Below are 22,542 nucleotides of genomic sequence, written 5' to 3'. Positions count from 1 at the left end.
GAATAAAAACAGAAGAATATCTTTAATCATGCAGTTTAAAAAAAGGTTCACAATTTTAAGCACAACAATAACAACTTTTAACAAACTCACTCCAACATTCATATTAGCATTTAACTGCTTAACTCTCAATATTTGTTCCTGGTAAATCAAATTTGAAAGGGTTAACTTCAAAAATAATGAACTAAACTCTTGTCATTCAAAATTCACCTGATTTGACATTGTCTTTCAGTAAAAACTTTGAATTCAAATAGTGTAAAAGGAATCATGGACACAAAACTATGACTAAAATACACTACAAGAATTCCACCAGGTTCTTTAACATTAAGTTTTGTGACAGTTCTAATGTTTTATACAAACTGAAGTGGTAGACGACATATTGAATGTTATAAAGACATATTTAAATGTTTCTAAGAATATTATAACGATGCTTTTACCAACATACTGCACAATATTCATGTTCAAAGGTGTCTGTGAAAAAGACAAGACTAGTTTCAAATGGTATATACAGTCTTGCTATTTATTAGATGAATCACATGCATTATGATACCTCAAACACAATTATTTTATGGTTATAACTCCCTTAAAAACTATTAAGCCAATTTTTTTAAATTTACATGGCTGGAGCATTTTTAAATGTGTAGCTTCAAACAAATGTGTGAAACTGTAAGATCATGTGGAGAGAAAACGAAATTAAGAAAGCAAAATCATTTGGATTCATTATAATAAGCTCAGACTTGTTGAAAATACAAAAGAGCTGGTTGTTATCCGAGCTTCAGAGAAATACAGCATACTGATATTCACTGTGACGCTTTAAGTGGAAAAAAGACAGGAAAACATTTACAAGGAATCATTTAGAACAGTTTAAAACATGAATGGATTGAATCCATGAATCTGAAAACGTGTTTCTGAGTGAAAGAGACAGACATGTACAGATTGAACTATCTGTTCAACAGTCAGAGTTTTTCTCAAACAAAATGAGACTCTTTACACTCAACTGAGCACAGACACACTGAGGCACCAGGAGGGTAAGAGTAAAGTCTAAACCCAGGATAAAGAGTTTCAGTGAATGTGGTGTTGAAGGTGTGGAGGTGGATCAGAGTTTCAGAGGAGACTCTGTAGAAGGACAGAGTGCCAGCAGGACAGTCCACATACACTGCTACTCTGTTAGAGACAGAGGGTGAGGAGGAGGAGATGGGGGCTGATATCTTATTGTGAGTGGTGGAATAAGGCCCATCATCAGAGCAGATGAGACTCCAGGAATGATCATTGTTTCCAAACAAGCAGTCATAACTGTCTCCTTTCCTTCTGATTCTTCTGTAACTTACTGATATATAAACGTGTCCTTTGCACTCGACCTCCCAGTAACAGCGACCGGTCAGACCATCTCTACACAACAGCTGAGACCAAACTTCAAATCTGTCTGGATGATCAGGATATGACTGAACCTCTTTCACACCTGTTACTTTCCTGTTGTTGTCAGACAGTTTGAGGTTTGTGTGTACTGTGTTTGTGTCGATTGTGAGTTGACAGGAATCTGATGGAGAGAACAAACACAATCCAGCTGCAGTTATTGAGCCATCATCTGTTCATTGATTGACATTTTCATGATGACTCTTGCCATCAGAGATGTATAGGAGTGATGTGCCAGTTTGAAGATGGTTGAATGTGTACTGCTTTGTTTCATTAATCACATTAAAAACACACTTACACTTCCTCAGCCCTGGTGTCAACCATTGGACTCCAGCAGGCTCCACCCTGAAAGGAGGAGGGGGGTCAGACCAGCACAGTCTCTTTCAGCATGCACACATGGACATTACATCACTCTCATACGCATACTTTTAGACACTGATAAAGGAACAGTCCAACATTTTTAAAAATACACTTCAATCCATACATGGATCAAACTGCTCTGGTTAGTAGCAAATGCTAATTTGAAATGCTCTTTCAGCAGGTAAACAGCTAATGCTATCTATGTTACTTTACACTGCTCTGGATTTTTCTGAGACACTCGACATTCACAGCTGAATCCACAGTAAATGTGTTCTCAAGTACACCTTTTTCAGTTATTGTTGTCAAACAACTGAATGAGAATGAAATATTGATTTTACCATGGCCCATAAACAGTATGATACACTAATCCTGCTGAGATCAGTATTTAAGCTGCAATTTCTGAATGTTCGCTACTCCTGTCTGCCTCTTTGTCACACATACAGACTTAAACGATTCACAGCCTTGTTTCTTTATCTGTTTTTATCCTATCTAAAGCTGTTCATCCAGAATGCAAAACGCAAACATTTAACATGGCTGACACTTTATTAGCCCACACACCTGCCTGATGTTGTCAGGGATTCATATAAGCTTGTTAGAGCTGTATATACGACTAAGTGCAATTTTTATTTTTTTTATTATTTCTGCAAAAGACATGACTTATTACTTGCAAATTGCACTTAATTATAGGGTACTTACACCTGCAGGTCAAGTTATAATGTGCTACCAGAGTTGCTGTTACAAGCAAATGAACAATGTTCATGTATGTGATTGTTTATGTCACATCTGCCTGAAACAAACAGGAAGTGCGTGCAGAGCACAGAATATGTTTCCAGCTCTTCCTTCTCTATCAGACATTCTCGCCATACCTGAGGGTGTCCAGTCTCCAGCGTGGATCCTTCAGTCCAGCCATAAGTAGGTTTATTCCTGAGTCTCCTGGATGATTGTAGCTCAAGTCCAGCTCTCTCAGATGGGAAGGGTTGCAGCTCAGAGCTGAGGTCAGAGAAGTACAGCCTTCCTCTGTGATCAGACAGCCTGAAAGACTGCAGACACACAAAACAACAAGCCATCTGTAAAGACTGCAGAGAAGTATTGTTTTATTTGTTATTGTTTTTTGTTGTTGCTGTTGCTCTCACTCATTTATTCTCTGATGCAGAAATGTGCTGGTCATTGGCTTTATCCCTACTTTGCCCATAGTTGTGTGTGTATTAATGTTGAATGCTGTGTGTGATGACGAGGAATTGAATAGGAAATTAAATTCCTATTCAAGTAAAGAGGGAAAAAAAACGTGAACGTGGTGCAAGAAAGTGTGGTGAGGGTAGGGGTAAGAAGGAGTGAAAAAAGTAACAAACAGCACTTCATCTTCCAAGAAAGTTGTGTGTGACTTAACCGGAAAACATGAAAAGGGGGCAAGCTGGAGGGATGAAAGAGAAAACTAGAACCCTGTAATCAATAACTTTAACAAAGACTGGTGGTGTTTTATCTGCTATGACACGACTGGCTTAATGAATTGACATGACTGAGGCAAGATAGATGTTGTAGGGAAGAGCAGGAGAAATATATGTAGTGGATCTTTCTAAGAAACTGGCCAGTTATGCTCAAGTCCATTACTTTTAGTTCCTTCTCTTAAAATGTTCAAATTTTGCCACAATAGCATGCACTCTTTGCACCCATGGATTCTTTCAGAGATTTTCTTCACAATGTCCTCTGGAAGCTTAGATGGGTCTTAATGAAGGCCTGAAATGCCTGAAAACACCAGGTTGTCTCTCATGCTACAGGCCTGGAGATCGATGATGGTCTCTTTTATTTTATTTTTTTGGTTTTTTTACTCACCTCGGTGACATTCTCAGTTAGAGACTTGACTGAGTCTCATAGCAAGGCGTTTTCAGCAGTGAGTGTTTCCACTTGTGTGCTGTATTCCAAAGATTCCCTCATGTATTCCAATTCCCTGTGTAGAATTTCAACCAGGGTCAACCTTGCGTTATTGCTGGAAAATTACTTAGGAACTGATTCCAGGATGTCTTTACTGGTCTGTCATGTTGTTCCTGCTAGGTGCCTTCTCTTGGAAAACGTCTCGTTCTTGGCTGGGGAAGATGACTTCTGGGCCTTCTTCATGACTATAGCGTAGAAGCACCAGTAAATGTATTATTGGAGACCTTCCAAATTATCCTTGCTGTCCTCCAGGGTATTAGAAATTATTTTTCAAATGTTGTTAGTTGTCCATTAATGGTTTGGTATAATTTAAGCCTCAAAAATTGTTTTGATGCATGCTCAATCATCCAGGTAAGTATATCCCAAAAGGTTAATTCTGTTCATCTGGACCTTCAGTCCTTTCTGGCCTATAGGTGTAAATAGACTGCAGAGTCCTGACCTGACAAGTTAGCTCTTCTGTGTTGTGCCATCCGCTTTGCCAGAGGTTGTTTGGTTTTCCTCTTGTATAAATCATGGCGATCCTCCTGGCACTTAACAGCGTACACTACACTATGCACACTACGTTTGTTTGTTTAATTCAGTTTTTTTCTGCCAAGTCTCTGGCGTCAGACGTCACCTACAGCATTTCTGTTTTCAGTTATGCTGAACCTTAATGCATAGGCCCCAAAGCTAGGATTTCAGTAAGAAGAGAAACCAAAATTCTGGAGTAAGCTGGATAAATTGGAATCCAATCCTCCCAGAGGGAGAGAATGGTTATTGGAGCAGACTTTAGTGAACATACAGGTGAAGTGACCTGCGTTGATGAGGAGGTGTTGGGTAATGATAATTTTGAGAAATGCAGAAGGACATAGGTTATGTGTAATTTTCCAAAGGAATGGAAATGACTTTGAATATTTGAATATGTACTTCAAGAAAAGCAAAAGGAGAAACATAGGGTGACGTGTAAGAATGGAAGAAGGTGCACAGAAGTGCATTTTATGTGATTTTATGCAGATGATGCAAGAGATAGGAGACGAAAAAGAAGATGGCGTGTATAGGACAGGGTTCTTTTGTTTTGTTTGCTTGTTTATTTTTGGCACAGCACTGGAATGACTGCAGGTGTCTGTGAGTTGAGTTTGTTGTACTTCAGTGATTAGCTAGCCCTACTGAAGAAGAGCATGCATGAAGGCATTGACTTATTTTTAACTGTAATGTTATTTCAAAAGCAGCGTTTCAGCCTTAGATTTAAAGGTAAGAACTGCTCATTTAAAGCTCAAATATAAGTCTTCATGTTTTTAAGTCAGATATTGAGTTTGTATGTGTGACTTTATGTATTTTCATATTGTGAAACATGGTGTAAAAAAAATAAATAAAATGGCCTGTATTTGTATAGCGCTTTACTAGTCCCTATGTACCCCAAAGCGCTTTACACAACCAGTCATCCACCCATTCACACACTGGTGATGGCAAGCTACATTGTAGCCACAGCCACCCTGGGGCGCACTGACAGTTTGTAAAACAAACTGAGGTAATTGTGCTATTTAAAGGCTGAATGAAATCCTCTGCAGGTTAGTGCAGGATAAACAGGTTAGTTTGCTGTACTGTGATGTATTTAAAGTGAAGAACAGTGTGTGACTGGTGCACAGTGGCTGTGGTTTCATGGTAAGAGTTAGCTTATACCAAGTGTAGCAGAGACTTATATGAATTTTAGCTGATGATGCTGAGATTCATTGACTGAATCTCGCCTTCATACCAACTTTATACAGTCTAATATAAAGACAGCATAAACAGTGTACTGTCAGTGTAGAGGATGGAAATCAACCAGGACAACTCAATAAACAACTGCTGGCATCTGGTTGAATTTAGTTGTGTACATCCACAAAGAGCAGCAGGTCAGCTGATCACAGCCTGTATTACAACCAAACATCAATTTCCTATTTAGTAACTGTCTAAAATGTAGGCAACAGGAAATGGATATGCATTTTTAATTTTCTTTGTTTTTATTCAGATTCAAGCTGAGTGTAATTAGTCTATTTTTTTATTATTCTAAGATTTGTATTTCCGTTCACTGATATTATTTTATTATCATGTTAATATAGCACAAGGCTCAGTTACCTGGAATGTCTAGAGTCACATTTCTATAAACAGAATTGTCAATAACCAATGTTTTTTTTGTTTTGTTTTGTTTGATTTTTGTTTTGTTGTTTTTGGGGGCCCTTGATGGGCATATCACTAAGGACAGAAAATTTAACAGCTACTAACAAGCTACATTTATTACACATTTTAGTACAATGAGAGTTAAAAGAAGCACAGGACTAATAACTGACAGAATATTTGACATTGACAGGTAAGGGCTGGTGACACATCTTAGTGCTAGTGTCACATTTTGAATTTAATTTGCAGACGCTCTGAAAAAACAGGTGTATGTCACAGTATGAAATGAGATGTTTGATGCTTTCTCTGCTTTAAGGTGTTGTAAACCTTGAAATGCCATGTTTGTAACTTCTGTGTCAAACATATCTAGTTCACATGTAATTAAATGTGGTATTGTGATAAAATTCCAATTGTCGTTTTATTAATTCATTTTTTTCTTAAACCACAATTAGGTTTCTATTTACATATTAGATATTTACGTTTAGATATTTATGTTTAAAAGAAGGCAAAAGGAATGGTGAGCCCAAAATAGACAATTTGACCAGGGTTTTAGGAATAACATGAGTAACCAACTTCCAGTTTATAAACATACTGTGTATTAACCTACAAAACAGACCGAAATCAAGCTGGAAAGTTTTGTTGATGAAAGAGTTGGTTAAATAAACATTTCTGACTGATTAGACAAAATAAAATTATAATTTCTAGAAACCACTCTATATATTTCCCTTTGGCCTTTGCTGTAGCATCATAGTATACCTTCCTTGTATATTTCTTTTGTTTCATGTCCCGATTTCTTTACTCTCTGGTGATATCCCATGTTTGACTTCTCTTTTAGAATTGTCATTTCCATCAAGTTAAAGGTTTGACGTAAATTTGATGCACTCCTGCATCAAACAGTTGGTAATAAGCAAAGGAAATTGATATGATGTGAATGCAAAATATCCCAAATCTCTGAATCAACTATTGCATTAAAAAATATGTTATACACACAGGTTCATACTTATCAGTTTGTTTGTTTTTTGAATTAAATGAAAAATGAAAAAATAAAACGGTAATATAGAGAGAAATGTAAAATAAAAAGTCAATTTAGAATTCCATAATATTTGTCTTTGTCTAATAAAATAACACAAATATGACACAATTTTTCAATACTGATAAAAAAAACTACATCAAAAAACATTCCTGACCTGAGACTTTTCAGTGTACAAGTTGGACTCCTCAATCCAGCAGACAGAAGCTTTACTCCCGAATCTTGCAGGTCATTGTTACTCAGGTCAAGTTCTTCTAGACTAGAGGACTGGGAGCTGAGAACTGAGCACAGAGCTTCATAGCTTCTCTCGCAGAGGTTACATTCTGACAATCTGAACAAATGAAATGGCTTATAGTCATGCTGCTACAAAAAACATTTGCATGTGCACTTCATAAATAAGAATACACCTTAAAATTAAAGTCTGTAAAAAAAACTTTGAGCTTGCTCTGTAAACAGGTAAGGAGCTAGTACTTGTAGTGATAGAACAATACTCACTTACACATGAGAACATAATTTACAAATGATAATATCTGGGACTTTTGTTGCTAGATACGGTTTCAAAATAATGTAAATTTTACTACAAACTGAACGTTGTTGCATCTCCTTATTTATCTTCTGTTTGATACAAGCTGCCTTCCAGTAGTTACAGTTTGCTGACTTAATTATATGCATTGGACATGGAGACAAGATTATGAGTAAACAACCTGAGTTGTGTACACCTGAAAGGATCAGGCCAATGTTGTTATGTTGAAAAAATCGAGCATGGAGGTACTTGATGTTGAAGGCTGAATTATGCTGTTAGTGCAGATAGTTCTGAGTGGCAAAGTTCCACCAAAATTACTAATTAAAAAACTTCTTAAAAACTGGGAAAAATTCAATCAATATTAAGTGTGTGGAGAAAGACTTTTTTCCCGAATCAGTAAAAACAATTCTTAGAACCTTTAACAGAAAACCAAAAGCTAGGGCATATGATACATATTATGCTGTAGTATACCAGCAAGGCTAATCATAACATACAAAGAACAATGTTACAACTGTCTGTGTAATGAAGGAAAGAATTTAGTTGACAGGATCAGACTGAAAACTGATGAGAGAATGTTACAGGAGCAGAACATTTGATGGTCCCATGTACTTTTTATAGGCAAAAAGAATGAAATAAAAATCATGATTTTTATTTTCTTTGCATTTCTATTCATTCATATTTTTGAGGAGTTGAAGAAAAGCTGTGGGTCCATTTTATGGGTCTGGGTGGTACTGGGTGTTATGTTTACTTACAGAGCTTTGTTGGACGCTTTGACCACTGGCAGCAGCCTCAGAAGAGCCTCATCTGAAGCAGAGTACTTCTTTAGGTCAAACACATCCATTTCTTTTCCTGAGGACAGTAAGATGAAGACCAGAGCTGACCACTGAGCAGGAGACAGTTTATCTGTCGAGAGACTTCCTGAACTCAGGGACTGTTGGATCTCCTCCACTAGAGAACAATCATTCAGTTCATTCAGACAGTGGAACAGATTGATGCTTTTCTCTGCAGACAGATTCTCACTGAGCTTCCTCTTGATGTACTGGACTGTTTCCTTATTGGTCTGTGAGCTATGTCTTCTCTGTGTCAGGAGGCCTCGTAGGAGAGTCTGATTGGTCTGCAATGAAAGACCCAGGAGGAAGCGGAGGAGCAAGTCCAGGTGTCCATTTGGACTCTGTAAGGCCTTGTCCACAGCACTCTGGTAGAAATGTTTCTCTCCAGATTGTCTGATTTCTGACTTCTGGGGTGTCATTTCTTGTTCTTCAGTTAGATTAATTCCAGAGTTGATGAAGGTCATGTGGACATGAAGAGCAGCCAGAAACTCCTGAACACTCAGATGGATGAAGCAGAACACCTTGTCCTGGTACAGTCCACTCTCCTCTTTAAAGATCTGTGTGAACACTCCTGAGTACACTGAGGCTGCTCTGATATCGATGCCACACTCTGTCAGGTCTGATTCATAGAAGATCAAGTTTCCTTTCTGCAGCTGATCGAAAGCCAGTTTTCCCAGAGAATCAATCATCTTCCTGCTCTCTGGAGTCCAGTGTGGATCTGTCTCAGCTCCTTCATCATACTTGACCTTCTTCACTTTGGCCTGAACCACCAGGAAGTTGATGTACATCTCAGTCGGGGTCTTAGGCAGCTGTCCTCCCTCTCTGGTTCTCAGCACATCCTCCAGAACTGTAGCAGTGATCCAGCAGAAGACTGGGATGTGGCACATGATGTGGAGACTTCGTGATGTCCTGATATGGGAGATGATCCTGCTGGCCTGCTCCCTATCTCTGAATCTCTTCCTTAAGTACTCCTCCTTCTGTGGGTCAGTAAATCCTCTGACCTCTGTCACCATGTCAACACAGTCAGGGGGAATCTGATTGGCTGCTGCAGGTCGTGTGGTTATCCAGAGGTGAGCAGAGGGAAGAAGATTCCCTCTGATGAGGTTTATCAACAGCACATCCACTGAGGTGGACTTTCTAGGGTCAGTTAGGATTGTAGTTTTGTGGAAGTCCAGAGGAACTCGACACTCATCCAGACCATCAAAGATGAACACAACCTGGAAGTCTTCAAAGCTGCAGATTCCTGCTTCTTTAGTTTCAGTAAAGAAGTGATGAACAAGTTCCACCAAGCTGAACTTTTCCTCTTTCAGCACATTCAGCTCTCTGAAAGTGAATGGAAATATGAACTGGATGTCCTGGTTGGCTTTGTCTTCAGCCCAGTCGAGGGTGAACTTCTGTGTTAAGACTGTTTTCCCAATGCCAGCCACTCCATTTGTCAGCACTGTTCTGATTGGTTCATCTCTTCCTGGTGAGGCTTTAAAGATGTCTTCTTGTCTGATTGTTGTTTCTGGTCTGTCTTGTTTCCTGAATGCTGTTTCAATCTTTCTGACTTCATGTTCATCATTGACCTCTGCAGTCCCTCCCTCTGTGATGCAGAGCTCTGTGTAGATCTGATTCAGAAGGGTTGGGTTTCCTGCTTTAGCAATCACCTCAAACACACATTGGAACTTCTTCTTCAGCTTAGATTTAAGTATGGGCTGACACCATTGGAAGTTTCTCGTTGTGGTTCCTAAAAGAACCAACCAGTGAAAATACATCAATAAAGTATTTCTAAGTGTACACATTTTGAATTTATTTTTGTTTATTTCTTCAGTCATTAGCAAAGGCTTTTATTTATCCAGCAGCATAAATATTTAGAGAAATATTCTCACTGCTCTGCAGGCACTCAGCCAACTCCTTCTGCTTCATTCTCTTCAGGAAGTCGACTGTGATCTTCACAAATGCTTCTCTGCTGCTGTTACTCTGCTCTTCATCCTCACCCTCTAATAACTCATCCTCACATCGGTCAGGTGAGCAGCTTTCTAGGCCTTCTAGCCTGAGATCTCTATGAATCCTCTTCAGCTCGTTCTTCACAAAAGAGATGATTTTGTCCTCAAGCATCTGGAAAATAATACTTTATGAATGACCCAGTAGCCCCAAAACCTCAACCAGTTGCGGGGTGAAGAATAAGAAGCAAGAAAGAAAGGTTATAAGAAAAATTAGCGTTAATAGAACCAGTTTAATTATGTGCAATAAACACAATCCCCCAAGAAATTTCAAGCCCTGTTGGATAAAGGTTTATATGTGCCAGGAAGCTTCACAATGCTGCTTTGAGGTGGCTGCAGCTGAGGATCTTGATTCTACCTGGCACCTTGACCTATTTCCTACACGGTTAAACACTGTTCATTCCCCTTTCTCTTTAATAATTGAGAGTATTCACGTTTCCCTAACATGCATATTTTCCCCTCTACCTCTTAAAATAGTAATAATTCCAGTTCCATCCAAATGGTAATTTATTTTCTTTCAAAAATTCTAGAAAACTCTGTTGCTGTACAGATTTACTCCTATCTATTGATCTATTTGAATGATTTCAGTCTGGATTTTTAGGCCACTTCACAGTGCAGAGACAGCCCTGGACAAAATCACAAAATATTTTCTAATGGTGGCTTACTCTGGGTGTTAGCCATACTTGTACTCCTTGATCTGGGCTCTGTCTGTGATACAGTGATCTGTTTGCAACTCCCATGAATGGTTTACATTGTATCTCTCAGATCATAATTAGTATGTGCAGTTGAAAACTCTCAGATCATAAGCTGGCAGAGTTGTCAGTGTTGTTCCTTTACCACAGAAACTTCTCCAAAGACTTCAGCTTGTGCAAAATGCAAGTGCTTGTGTCATTGCCACAATGCTTTCCATAGAACAAATTCTTGCTGTCCTTCAACATCTGGGTTTCTGTATTTTTAGATTCTGCTTTTTACTTTCAAGTCCCTCAAAAAAATCCCCCTTCTACATCTCTTGTGTTCTGCATATTCTCACACCTTCCTCTACACTTAGATCCTCCTCCTTTGCTACTGTTATTTTACCATCTACTCACCAAACCATGATGGGCTTTGGAGCTTTTAGCTCAGTGGCCACTCATCTTTAGGACACACTACCACAGCACATTCACAACATTAATTCTCTCCCTGTCTTTAAAGCTAGCCTTACAACATACCATTCTGACCATTAACGTTCTGTTCAAAAAAAAAACCTTTATGTTCTAAATCAGAACCCAGGTGCCCAGCATGGAGACAACCGAACAGAACAGATGTAAAAGTAGTTGTTGTACATGTACACACCATAAATATGGAGTCCAGGTGTGTTTGATGCTGCTGGGCAGACTGACCACTGGGAACCTCTGAGTTCTCTTGGTCCACTCTGTGGAGGAATCAAAGAGTCAAAATAATACAACAAAACATTAAAACCTAAAATGTTGCTAGTCCTCTGGATTTTTCAAGAAAAATAAAACACCCGGAGCTCTGATGATACCCTGTCTGACTCCTAGTCTAGGGATGAGCACTAACTGAGCACTTAAAGTGCTTTCAAATCATGACCAAAGTTGGATAATAGTCTTGCTGTTGCTACACTAATTGTTGTGTAAGCACAAAAAGCGCACAGAGCCCCCCTCCTCTGCTTTTATTAAACTCAGTGACTCCTTCCTCCCCAAAGCTAGCGCAGCCTGGTGGCTGTATTGGAACATAAGGGATGAATTGATGTAACCAGCTTTTCTTTATGAACATCTGAAAACGAATTAAATAAACAACACAAAACAAAAAACAACAAAAACTACAAGCTAGTGGGTAGTGGGAGCTTGTGTGAGTGCCTCCTTCTCCTAAAATCAAAAGTAGTCAAAAATAACAAGTTATAATCAATCATGAAAAATTAGTTTTCAATTTTTGGCTGAACATTTGTGTATGAAGAGTGCAGATTTCTGACATTTTGTATAAATGTAAACATGTAACAATTTCATTCTTTCAAATCAAGGAAAGAGTGTGAAACCTAAGTTAGATGTGTATTTGTTAATGAATGATGTGTAGCTTTCTGGATGTTATACTTATTGGGCTTCATACTTATTTATTATATAGACCATAGAGTGCATAAAATAAAGATAAAATAAAGATTTAACATGTTTTATGTAACTGAAATGTTTAATTATGTGGGCTAAAGAAAATAAAAAAGTTATAGACTATGATTATATGAAACATGTATACTTATTTCATTTGATGTATTTTAACAATATATAATGCATATTACAGAATGTAATATCTGTACATGTGTTTGCAACCTTATTTGATTTCCTTGCCACCCTAACAAAATTTTTCTAGACCTGCTCCTGGATATCTTGACCAATGTTAGTGTTATCTTTTTAAGTTTAACTAATAACATTGTAAGTGCATGGCAATCTAAATTAGGCATGTTTTTAAGATGTGTCATATAAAACACGAATGTTGAAATTTATAGTTAAGCACTGCAGTAATGATTTATGTCATGGTCCTGGGTCCCCTGACCCAGCGTTTTTAGTTCCTTGTGATGTTTGTAATATTGTACTTGTGAGTTATTTTATGGTTTCTAGTTTCGATCCCTTGCCCTTCATGTTTCTCTGTGTCCCCTCTGTTCTGTGTAAGTCTGTGTCTGCATGTTTGATTTCCCCTCTGTGTCTTTCGGTTCTTAGAGTCCTCTGCCTTATGGTTTATGTCTCTGTGTTTCTTAGTTGCTGTCTCCACTGTGTCAAGTTCGCGTTTCTGTGTGATCTTTCCTGTTTTACTTTGTAGGTCCATGCCTCATGTGAGTGTTTCTAGTTTTGAGTCTCTGTCTCGTCCAGCCTGATTACTCCCAGCTGTGCTCTCCTTCTGTGTCTCATTCCCTCGTTATCCCTCTGTGTATTTAAGCCCTGTGTTTCTCTTTGTCAGTGTCGTAGTCTCCCTCATAGCTGTGTGATTTTTCCCTGTGGTTCCTCGTGCTTTAGTCTCCCCAGTTTAAGTTTAGTACTGTTTTTTGTATTTCACTTTATGCCAGCATTAAAGCTGTGTTTTTGAGTTTATGTTTCGTCTCCGTGAGTTTGCGTTTGGGTCCTTCTCCTGCCTGCCACACAGCCGAATCATGACAATTTATTTGTTAAATGTCTGGTGTGGTCATATTTCAGGATCTCAAACATTTAGTATGCAGATGATCTCTGACACATCTAGTTTTGGTGCATTTATAGACAGTATCTTGAAAGTAGATACATCAAAGATAAAGTTAAAATGCAAAGAGATCTGACAACTGCACCATAAATGTATCTGTCAGTCCTAATACACACCTCACAAGTCTCTCTGTTATTACGGTATAAATGTGACTTTTAGCTGTCCATCAGCAAAATATCTCAAACAGCAGGGGAATTAGACCACATAGGTGACTCTGAGGTGGAAGCATAGCCCTAAACAGAAGCCTGCAGTATACCACCAACTATTCTATTAACCATTCTTAGGAATATGAAGCTGCAGCGACCACAGCCAAATGTATTCTTGGGCTCAGAGCAGGAAACACTAAATGTTAAACTGATGTCTAAGGATAAACACAGATTTGGCAAAACTGCAATTAAACTGTCAATCTGAGGTCTTCAAAAGTAATATTTAATTGGTGTGTAACAAGTTTGGGTCCCTTCCCAGTCAGACCAGTGGTGACATGTTCTCTTGAAACTAATGTCTGTCTGAGTGATGTCCAGAAAACGACGAGGGCTTTACAGATTATTATGAAACGTGATGACATAAAACTGAGAGCAGGAACCAGAGTACAGTCTTGTATGTTTCTATGCTGCTTCTCTCCTCCTGTCATCTCCCCCAAACCCCATGCTCAAAGATGGTTTGCTGATGCTCTGGGAGGAGTCCAAGTCATCCAAATACTATTTAAGCATATATATAGTAAAAACAACAACAACAACAAAACAAGAGTATCCGGAACTGAGTAAAACAGTTAAATGTGTATTATTAGGTCTCTGATGTTTAATAATCTTTTGAGTCCCTGTTAGTATATGATTGAATATAGAAGATATGAAGATATTCGTTTCATTCGGCCTTACAGAGACCTGGTTGCATCAGGATGAATAGGTTAACTTAAATAAATCTTTAACAACCCTCTCTTGTCTGATCATTTCCTGATAACATTTCCACTTACAATAACTGATTACACAGCAGCAGGGAGTAGACTTCATCACAGAATGTGTCTTTCTGAAAGTGCTGTAACTGAGTTTAAGAATATAATCAACCCACTGTTATCTTCTTCAGTGCCCTGTACCAACATAGAGCAGAGCAGCTACTTGAACGCTACTCCAACAGAGGTCGATTATCTTGTTAATGATTTTGCCTCCTTACTATGTATGACACTGGATACTGTAGCTCCTGTGAAAAATAGAGCCTCAAATCAGAAGTACTTGACTCCGTGGTATAATTCTCAAACACATAGCCTAAAGCAGATAACTCATAAGCTGTAGAGGAAATGGTGTGTCACAAACTTAGAAGACCATCATTTAGGCTGGAGAAATAGTTTGTTGCTTTATTTATTTATTTAAAATGAAAAAAAAAAAAGGAAGTGCATCTCACTATTTATCAGTGATTGGACAAAATATACACTCAGCCTCACATTACCTCTCTGCAGAAGAACAGTGGTCTGCTTTAAACATAAAATAAAAATCCTTTGACCGGTCACTCTGTAAGGACACACAGCTGGGTCCAGGTTCATGTTTCTGTTTAGTTCCTCGTTTCTTCCTGTGAATAATGATGGAGCAGTGATGTGAGTGCTGAGCTGTGACATGGAGAAGAGTCATGGACAGTTAGAGATGGTCATCTCACCTCTGAGCTTTGGTCTGGCTCTCATGTTCCCCACACAGAGTGGTTTTAGAGGGAGGGACTCCCTCCTCTCTGTCCTCACACTGATCCATGCTGCTGAATTCACATCCACATCAGCTCACGCACACTTTCTACCTTCACCTACAGAGGAAACACAAACCATTCATGTGCACATCAACTGAAATTCTCCTTTGATTTACTGGTAATGAGAAAAATAACACGTGATATTTTGTCACTGTGAGTTCAGGATTAATGTGGACAGCAAACCAAAGGAAGGTTGAGAAGGCAGATTAATTGTGTATGTCAGAGGCTAGACTAAAGAAAATCCAGTACAGATTTTATAATAAAAACAGAACCTTTTGAAAGCTGTGACTCTCAGTCATGGAGACATCCAAAGTCTAAGTAACTATGTCTCTTAAAGCCTCATAAGGTAAGTATTGATTTTTAACAAACTATAAAACCTAAAACGAAGGATATTACCCGAATAATTTAATTTCAGTTAGTTTATTTAGTTGTAATCTTTTTAAGTTTACTTTTTATTATAATTTTAGTTAGTTAAAAATGTTTTCTCAGATCTAATTTTACTTTTGAGTTTAGTTTCAGTGAACCATACTAACCTTATGTGTTTTCTAACGCTGGTTCCTGTTGGAACAGAGCCAACAGTTTGTGGCGTAGTATTTTTAATCAGAAGCCGACACGTTTGATCTTTATCTAAGATACATTTGTAAGGAATAATCATTCAAAAAGTCCACTCTCTATCTCCTGCTGTCCCTGTAAATATAAAGGCTCAGAGTCTCTCCAGTCGAGCTCATTCAGTGTGTTTAGTATGATTCCCAGACTCTGATCACACACTTACAGAAAATGGCAGACACACTCGGCCTCGTTGGTCCAGCTGTGTGAAGAAATCAAACATGAGCTGTTCATCAAACTTTTTGATTCCAGTCAATAATCTATAATGATTTAAAGAATGAAGCAAGAGAAACAGGATCCTTTCTTAACTTGTGTACGTGTGTGTGTGTTGTTCTTGTTCCACACACTTTGTGTTTGTAAGTTTGGAATACCACTTTATTTATAGAGCATTTAAAAACAGCAACAATGCTGTACAATAACATAAAAACCAGAATGTAAAGATACAGATACAGGAGTTAAAGAATTTGAACAATAAAAGGCAAAATAAAAAGTAACTTAAGATCACAGACAACATCTCACACTGAGTTATAGGTTCGGAGTAAAAGCGTGATTTAAAAAAATAAGATTTACAAAACAGGGATTGAAGGAGCTGGACATCAACGGCAAATCATTCCACAATTTTTGCGCCACAGCTGTGAAATCTCTCTCAGTTTACATTGTGTCTTTGAAACAAGTAAAAACATCTGGTCTGCTGACCTGGGAGTACAAGGTGGGACATAAAGGTGCTGCAGCTCACACAGATAAAATAGGGACAACCATTAAGAGACTTAAAGGCCAACAAAAATGATTTTAAAATATATTCACAAACAAGCAAAGTCGTTAACGGTAAGCTGACACTGAACTCAGGTGCTCTTCACTTGCACCAGATAAAAATCAAGCAGCAGTGTTTTGCATCAACTGTAGACGAGCAACAGAGGCCTGGCTGATTCTGATAAAAAGAAAACTAATCGAGACAAGAAGTTACAAAAGAATGTGTTATTATTTCAAGGATGCGTTTATAAGAGGCTTGATCGTTCTTTCAACTTGTTTACCACAGTGTTGACACGAGCATCAAGCTTTAGAGAAGGATTCACTTTCCAATCCCATATTAAGGCAAAGCGTGTAAGAGACACTGTGGACCAGTGTGTCTACCCTGAACCATTTAACTGCGGGTTCTTGTCTCTCAGTGTGTGTGTGTGTGTGTGTGTGTGTGTAGGCCACACCTTCATGTGTTCACTCCTAAAATATGCTGTCTGACTGCATTTTTCTTTAAAGTAACGCAAAATGTTACCTAACCACTCGGTGGAGTATTTTGCTCCTGTACTTGTTACACTATTTTCACGTCTCCATAAATGACCTGAAACTGTCTCACAATTAAACAATATAAACCTACAGACTACAGCCCCACACACCAACACAGATCACTTTCTCTTGGTCTCTATGAGCTCTATGATCAAAGCGATCACCACAGTGTTTCTACTTTAGAAACATGAACAGGTAGAAAAGGAGGCTGCAGCCTGACTGCTCATCAGTTGTAGCTCCGGCTCTGGCTGCTGTGCTCCAGAGACTCAGATTTGACATCACTCTGTGTTCCTGGCTAGCTTTGTGTTAGCATGCTGTCTGTGCAGAGATGGTTTGGTGCCACTGTACCTAACCGAATGTTTACAGCCTGCCAGTCTTAACATGACCCTGAAGTCTATGAACCAACTAATTTTAGACATTTAGAGATCTGAGCTCAAAAGCAGAGGTGAGTCTCTTCAATGGTGGTTCCTAATATTTAACTTGTCCTTTCACATTAGAGCTCCCTAATCTGACAGCAACTTAATAACTCTTTGAAACCTATTTATTGTCACTGGCTTTAAGCTGTAGTTGAGCCTTTATTGGTTTTATTTTGCAAATGGAAGATTCAGTAAAATTTATTGGAATCCAAAAAACAAAAGATTTTATCTTGTGTAATTAAAAAGCACAAAAAATTGTATATTTCAAAGTAGAAACAGTGTACACTGGGTATAAAAATCTCATCAGGCTCTCTCTGTTTGGGAAATATTCCAGTTATTCCTCTGAACCTGTTTAGTGAACCGATTCAGTGCTAATCACGGAGTCCAAATTACCATCAGGGTGTACACCTCACCCCTGGCGTCGTTGCCCACCTCTCAATGTTAAATACACTTAGTCATTGAGGGCTAGCAGGAGGGACTATGCGCTTACCTGCTGCTCCTTGGCAGGTAGCTCCATGCCCTCCTGGGTTTTAATTGCACCTTAGAACACACATGCATCAACACTACAATGAGCGGGTGGAGGGAGGTTTGGAGTCTTCTCCCACCCCCATTCTCTGCGGCCTGCTGGAGCGGGAGGGCTAGGAGGAGTTGGCCGTCCGACTGCGGTCTGGGGTGTGGGGCCTCCCTGCTGCTACGGAGTCGGGGTGGTCTGCCTCTCCCCACCGCAGGGAAAAGGGTAACACCACCTGGGTCTGGGTGCAGTTCCCCCCTCCAGGGGCAAGGGTACCTAGACCCGGTTTGTAGAGTACGCTTGGGGAGTGTGATCGTGTGTACAGCGTCTCTTTATGTCTGTCTCCACGTTGGTTGAGTGTGGAGTGAGTGCATATGAGAGCATGGGGGGGGGGGAATGGATGTCTGTGTCTATATGTCAGGTTGGGTATCAGACGCCACCTCTCTGGGGACACCTCAGGCCCTCCAAGGTTTGGAGGCCTATCTCCGCCCACCACCACTTCCCCTGCCAGTGGCGGACTCCCTCAGGTGTCGGTGCGTTGGTGGTTCTTTGTGTCTGGGGGTGGACGTCCAGGTACACACCGGCTCACTCCTTGGCGGCCGCTTATCGGGGCCTGGAGCCTAGGGCTCGCTCGGGCCCCTTCGGAGGTGGGGTGCCCCCGGCCTCTCGGCCTGGGGCTCGGTCACTCAGGCACAGCTGGGGGCCGGCGGAGCTCATGGGCGCGTCACTGCAACTCCCCCTGGCTTCTGCTCCGCGGCTGCTGAGGGAGCCCTCATCTGGGACTCTCCTCAGCTCTTACTGGAACAGTGGCGCGGCTGCCCCTCTGTTGGTCTTCCATGGTCTCTTGTGTTCTGGGGGCCTCTGGATGTCTGGAGTTTTGATCTCCTCCATACCCGCTTCACACCCCGGAGGACGGGGCTGTGGCCCCCCCACACACTCCCTAGCAGATCATTACACGGAGAAACCTTTGGAATACAAGCGCGCTGATCCACACAGGTATGCACACGGGTGTTCACTGCTCGTAGACCCAAATTACACCTTTCTTGGCTGCTACTTCGAAGCACATCTGTCCTGCGTGCTGCACAACAACATTGAATATTTAGTATTTACTGCTGTTTACACTTAGCTAGATTAATGCGATGGTGTTGTGTTTAGTATGTTGCTTTGTTTTTTTTTCTGCTTGTTTTCTATTCCTCTCTCAACAGGTGATCCAGGAGATTTTTATTTTTTTTCTCCCCCCCTTTCTCACTGTCCCTCTCCCCTTCTGTTTTTCCTTTCCTTCCTCTTTCTTTCTCCCTTTCCTATCCCTCACTCATGTCTGTCCCGTCTGTAACATCTGAAAATAAAATATAATAAATAATAAAAACAAAGATCGACCAAATGGACCAATACGGCAATGCCACGATGATCCATTTGGCAAAGTAAATCCATTGGGTATCCTTGTTGGTCTTCAGACAACAATTCTGATGGCTAAAGAACCAAATGGGACAGGCAAAAAAAAAAAAAAAGAAAAAAAAAAAAGAAATGCTGTTTCAAAGGAAGCATCCTTTGAAACAGACACTAACATGAAAACAGGTTCAGCAGCTTTACATTCTCTAAAATGGAGAACAGACACTAGATATGGAAGAAAAAACAAGATGGCAGTTGCTTCATGACGGGAAGCCAAGAAAGTAGAAAACAAGAAAAGAGCTCTGATACTGCTGAGCAGAGGAGTCAAGTATGTGAGAAATGATTTTTATTATATATTGGGGTTTGTTTGTTTTTTTATTAAACGGCACAGAAGATTAGAGCGATTGACCAACACAGTCTTAATCCTAACTCAAACAGAGAACCCTCCCTGCTCTCTGAACACACCAGAAGAGAGCAGACAGAGTTTCTGTGATTTCTATTTCATCATCATGGTTTGGGTTAAAATACACTGTTTAGCAACACTGAGTTAAAAGTCATTTGTTTAGCTTTAAATCCTTTTTTAAAGCAACGTTTCACACTTATATTACTTTCAGTAGGAACTATGAGAACAAACTGTTTCTATATTGACAGCACCAGTTCAGTTCAATTTTATTTCTATAGCAAAAACAACAAACCAAAAGTTGTTTCTGTAGTAAGGTAAAGACGGCTACAGTAATACACCCCCCCCTCCCCCCCTCAATCAATCATATGAGCAAGCGCTTTGGTAAAAGGCGGAAGGGAAAACTCCCTTCTTACAGGAAGAAACCTCCAGCAGAGCCTGGCTCAGGGAGCGCCGCCATCTGCTGTGTTGGGGTGAGAGAAGGAAGCTGAACAGAAAGCTGACAGATCGCCTATAATAACATCAGAATTAATAGTCTCGACTTTATTAATAGACCATAATTCATGTGTAGACAACAAGTTCTTCACATGATTATCAAATTAATTCAGGGACACAGGCATAAATAAATGTTTAAAAGCTATATTATAAACTACAGCAATTTGTATAATATCCCTATAATGTTTGTAACAGGAACACAGTCAGGTGAGAAGAAGCGTTAGTTTCTTCCTCTGTCTTCCATCATATTCGTGAGAAACAAAAATGCTTTGTATGATAGGCGGTGTTTTAAGACAAGGAAATAATCTTCATGAAAATTTAAACTGGAAAAACAGGTAACTGCATGCAGCATAGTTTCAGTTTGCAGCACATCTGATCTTTCGGATGCATCAGCAGTAACAACAGGTTATTTAACAGAGCTGTAAGAACACTAACATACATCAGAAGTTTATTTACTCAGTAATCCACATTATTTATCAGATTTTTTTTACTTAAAGTAAATAAGAAATGTCTCACTTCCTGTTCTGTTCTACCAGCTTGACAAGTTTCTGTGACTTGTCAATCATCAGCTATCAGTAGAGAAACTGTTTGATTGTTTGAAACAGCTTTCTAGTCTGTTCCTTCTACTTTTAAATCCAATTTTCTGTTTTCATGAATTATCCTGAGTCATTGTTAAAGGAAAGCATCAACAGTCTGATCCAGACTGTTGATGCTCTGTAGTTCCTCAGCTCTGCTGACAACAAGGTCTGAGACAGACTCAGACCTGAGCTTCTGGACACAACTGTGCAGTCTTTGTTAAAGTGGTTTAGATCTTCACATCTGAACATCCTCAACTGAATTTGAACATACTGAGTGCCTGGTATATAAGGACTCTGACATCAGATAACTAGTACTGATTCATGTTGTATCTTGTGTGGAGATGTTAACCTTTACATGAGTATAGCTGCTCTAAAACAGTCTTTTTACAGAATAAAGTTTACAGAATTAAGTTTCCCACAGAGCACAGACCGAGGGTGCAAAGAGTCAAGGAGCCTCTGGTTTCATAAGACTTTTTCAAAAGTATCACAGTTAGGTTCTGCACTTTACATCTTACACGTTCTTCATTTATGGAGGGAGAGGCATAAATGTGTTTGAGACATTACTCTGACAGTAAAGACGTGATTCACTTAATGCGAGCCTTCATTGAGACTGGAAACAGTTCAAAAGTAGCAAAATTTCAAAGCGTTAAAAAAAAAATCAGAGACTTGGGACCTCAAAATAGAGAGAAACACAAGTGACCACACTCTGACCAACTATTAATGATTAAAACCTTCAAATGCTAAAGAAGAAAACTCCAAATCCACTTATTAAGAACAAGTGAACATGCCAACAACACAAAGACGTGGAAAAGTCGACAAGTTCATAATCTTTTACGCACATTATCCATGATGTAAGTCACAGCATGCAGGGTTTAAAACATGCTGTTAATGTTTGCGGTTTTTGTGAGAATATATTTTTTATTCTGAGATTCCTTGCAGTGATCCTGAACTGAGCTGGAGCTTCTTTGTTTCTTGTTTTCTCAACATTGCTTTAGTAAGACCTGAATGTTGACTTCTTAAGAACAAACTGGTTTTATCTGACTTTTTCTAGTTAAAGGGAAGAACAATGTTCTATCAGATTACTGATTAGTGTCTGATGGGTCTAAAGTTTCATACAGATCGATATATACTGTCAGTAACTGTTGCAGAGTTACTGACGGATAACCAGTGTGGATTCCAGTCAATCAATAATCTAAAATGATGTGGATTAGTCTTCAAACACAAGAGTGATCCAGAGTTTGTCCTGAAATAAGAGCTGAACATCTGCTCCAAACACTAGAGAGCAGAAACAAATAGTAAAGTTCATAAAACCAAACTGTTAAAAGAGGAAACAAAGCAAACTTACAGTTTCTTCAAACACACACACGAACAACAAGCTCCACTCCACACCTGGACACTAAACACACACACACACAGGTGAGCTGCTTCCTGTAAGGAGGCGGGACTCCACCTGGAGCAGGACAGGTGGGAGGGGCTCATCTCTGTGTGTATTGATGTGTGAAAATATGTTGTCTGGCTGCTCAGACTGAGTCTAAGTCAGAGTAATGTTCAAATGTTGACGTGTGAAGACATGAAACCTTGTATCTGCAGGTGTGAACACACTGATCCCACATCAGCTCTGTTGTATTTAAAATATAAACATTTCTACTGCAAAGCTTCAAATATTCAGCATGCTTTTCTGTCTCTCTGTCTATAGATCCAGTAACACCTTCTATCTTCACCAGT

The 22,542-nt window shown here is 39.4% G+C and overlaps 1 protein-coding gene across 1 annotated transcript; it reads right to left on the bottom strand.

The window, feature by feature from the left end:
• Positions 1-549: 549 nt before the first annotated feature.
• Positions 550-22,442, bottom strand: LOC146641552 (protein NLRC3-like). Its single transcript, XM_085399545.1, has 10 exons — positions 22,163-22,442; positions 15,061-15,198; positions 14,857-14,976; positions 11,533-11,611; positions 10,087-10,315; positions 8,138-9,944; positions 7,020-7,193; positions 2,637-2,810; positions 1,709-1,755; positions 550-1,534 (listed from the first exon to the last, which is right to left on the bottom strand). Exons 2-10 carry the CDS (start codon positions 15,147-15,149, stop codon positions 966-968), a joined length of 3,288 nt encoding a protein of 1,095 aa, XP_085255671.1. The 5' UTR covers positions 15,150-15,198; positions 22,163-22,442; the 3' UTR covers positions 550-965.
• Positions 22,443-22,542: the final 100 nt, after the last annotated feature.

Source organism: Rhamphochromis longiceps, linkage group LG23 (genome assembly GCF_057381845.1).
Source record: "Rhamphochromis longiceps isolate RC_006_pf linkage group LG23, R_longiceps_female_GT1.1, whole genome shotgun sequence".
Lineage (NCBI taxonomy): Eukaryota > Metazoa > Chordata > Actinopteri > Cichliformes > Cichlidae > Rhamphochromis > Rhamphochromis longiceps.
Note: the sequence above shows the minus strand (reverse complement) of the source record. Positions and strands in the feature narration are given on the sequence as shown.

Coding starts and splice junctions, on each gene's coding strand:
- LOC146641552 (XM_085399545.1), bottom strand. CDS start 15,149: ATGGATCAGTGTGAGGACAGAGAGGAGGGAGTCCCTCCCTCTAAAACC. Junction 10,316..11,532: donor ACCTGGACTCCATATTTATG/GTGTGTACATGT, acceptor ATTATTTTCCAG/ATGCTTGAGGACAAAATCAT. Junction 9,945..10,086: donor GGCTGAGTGCCTGCAGAGCA/GTGAGAATATTT, acceptor TGGTTCTTTTAG/GAACCACAACGAGAAACTTC.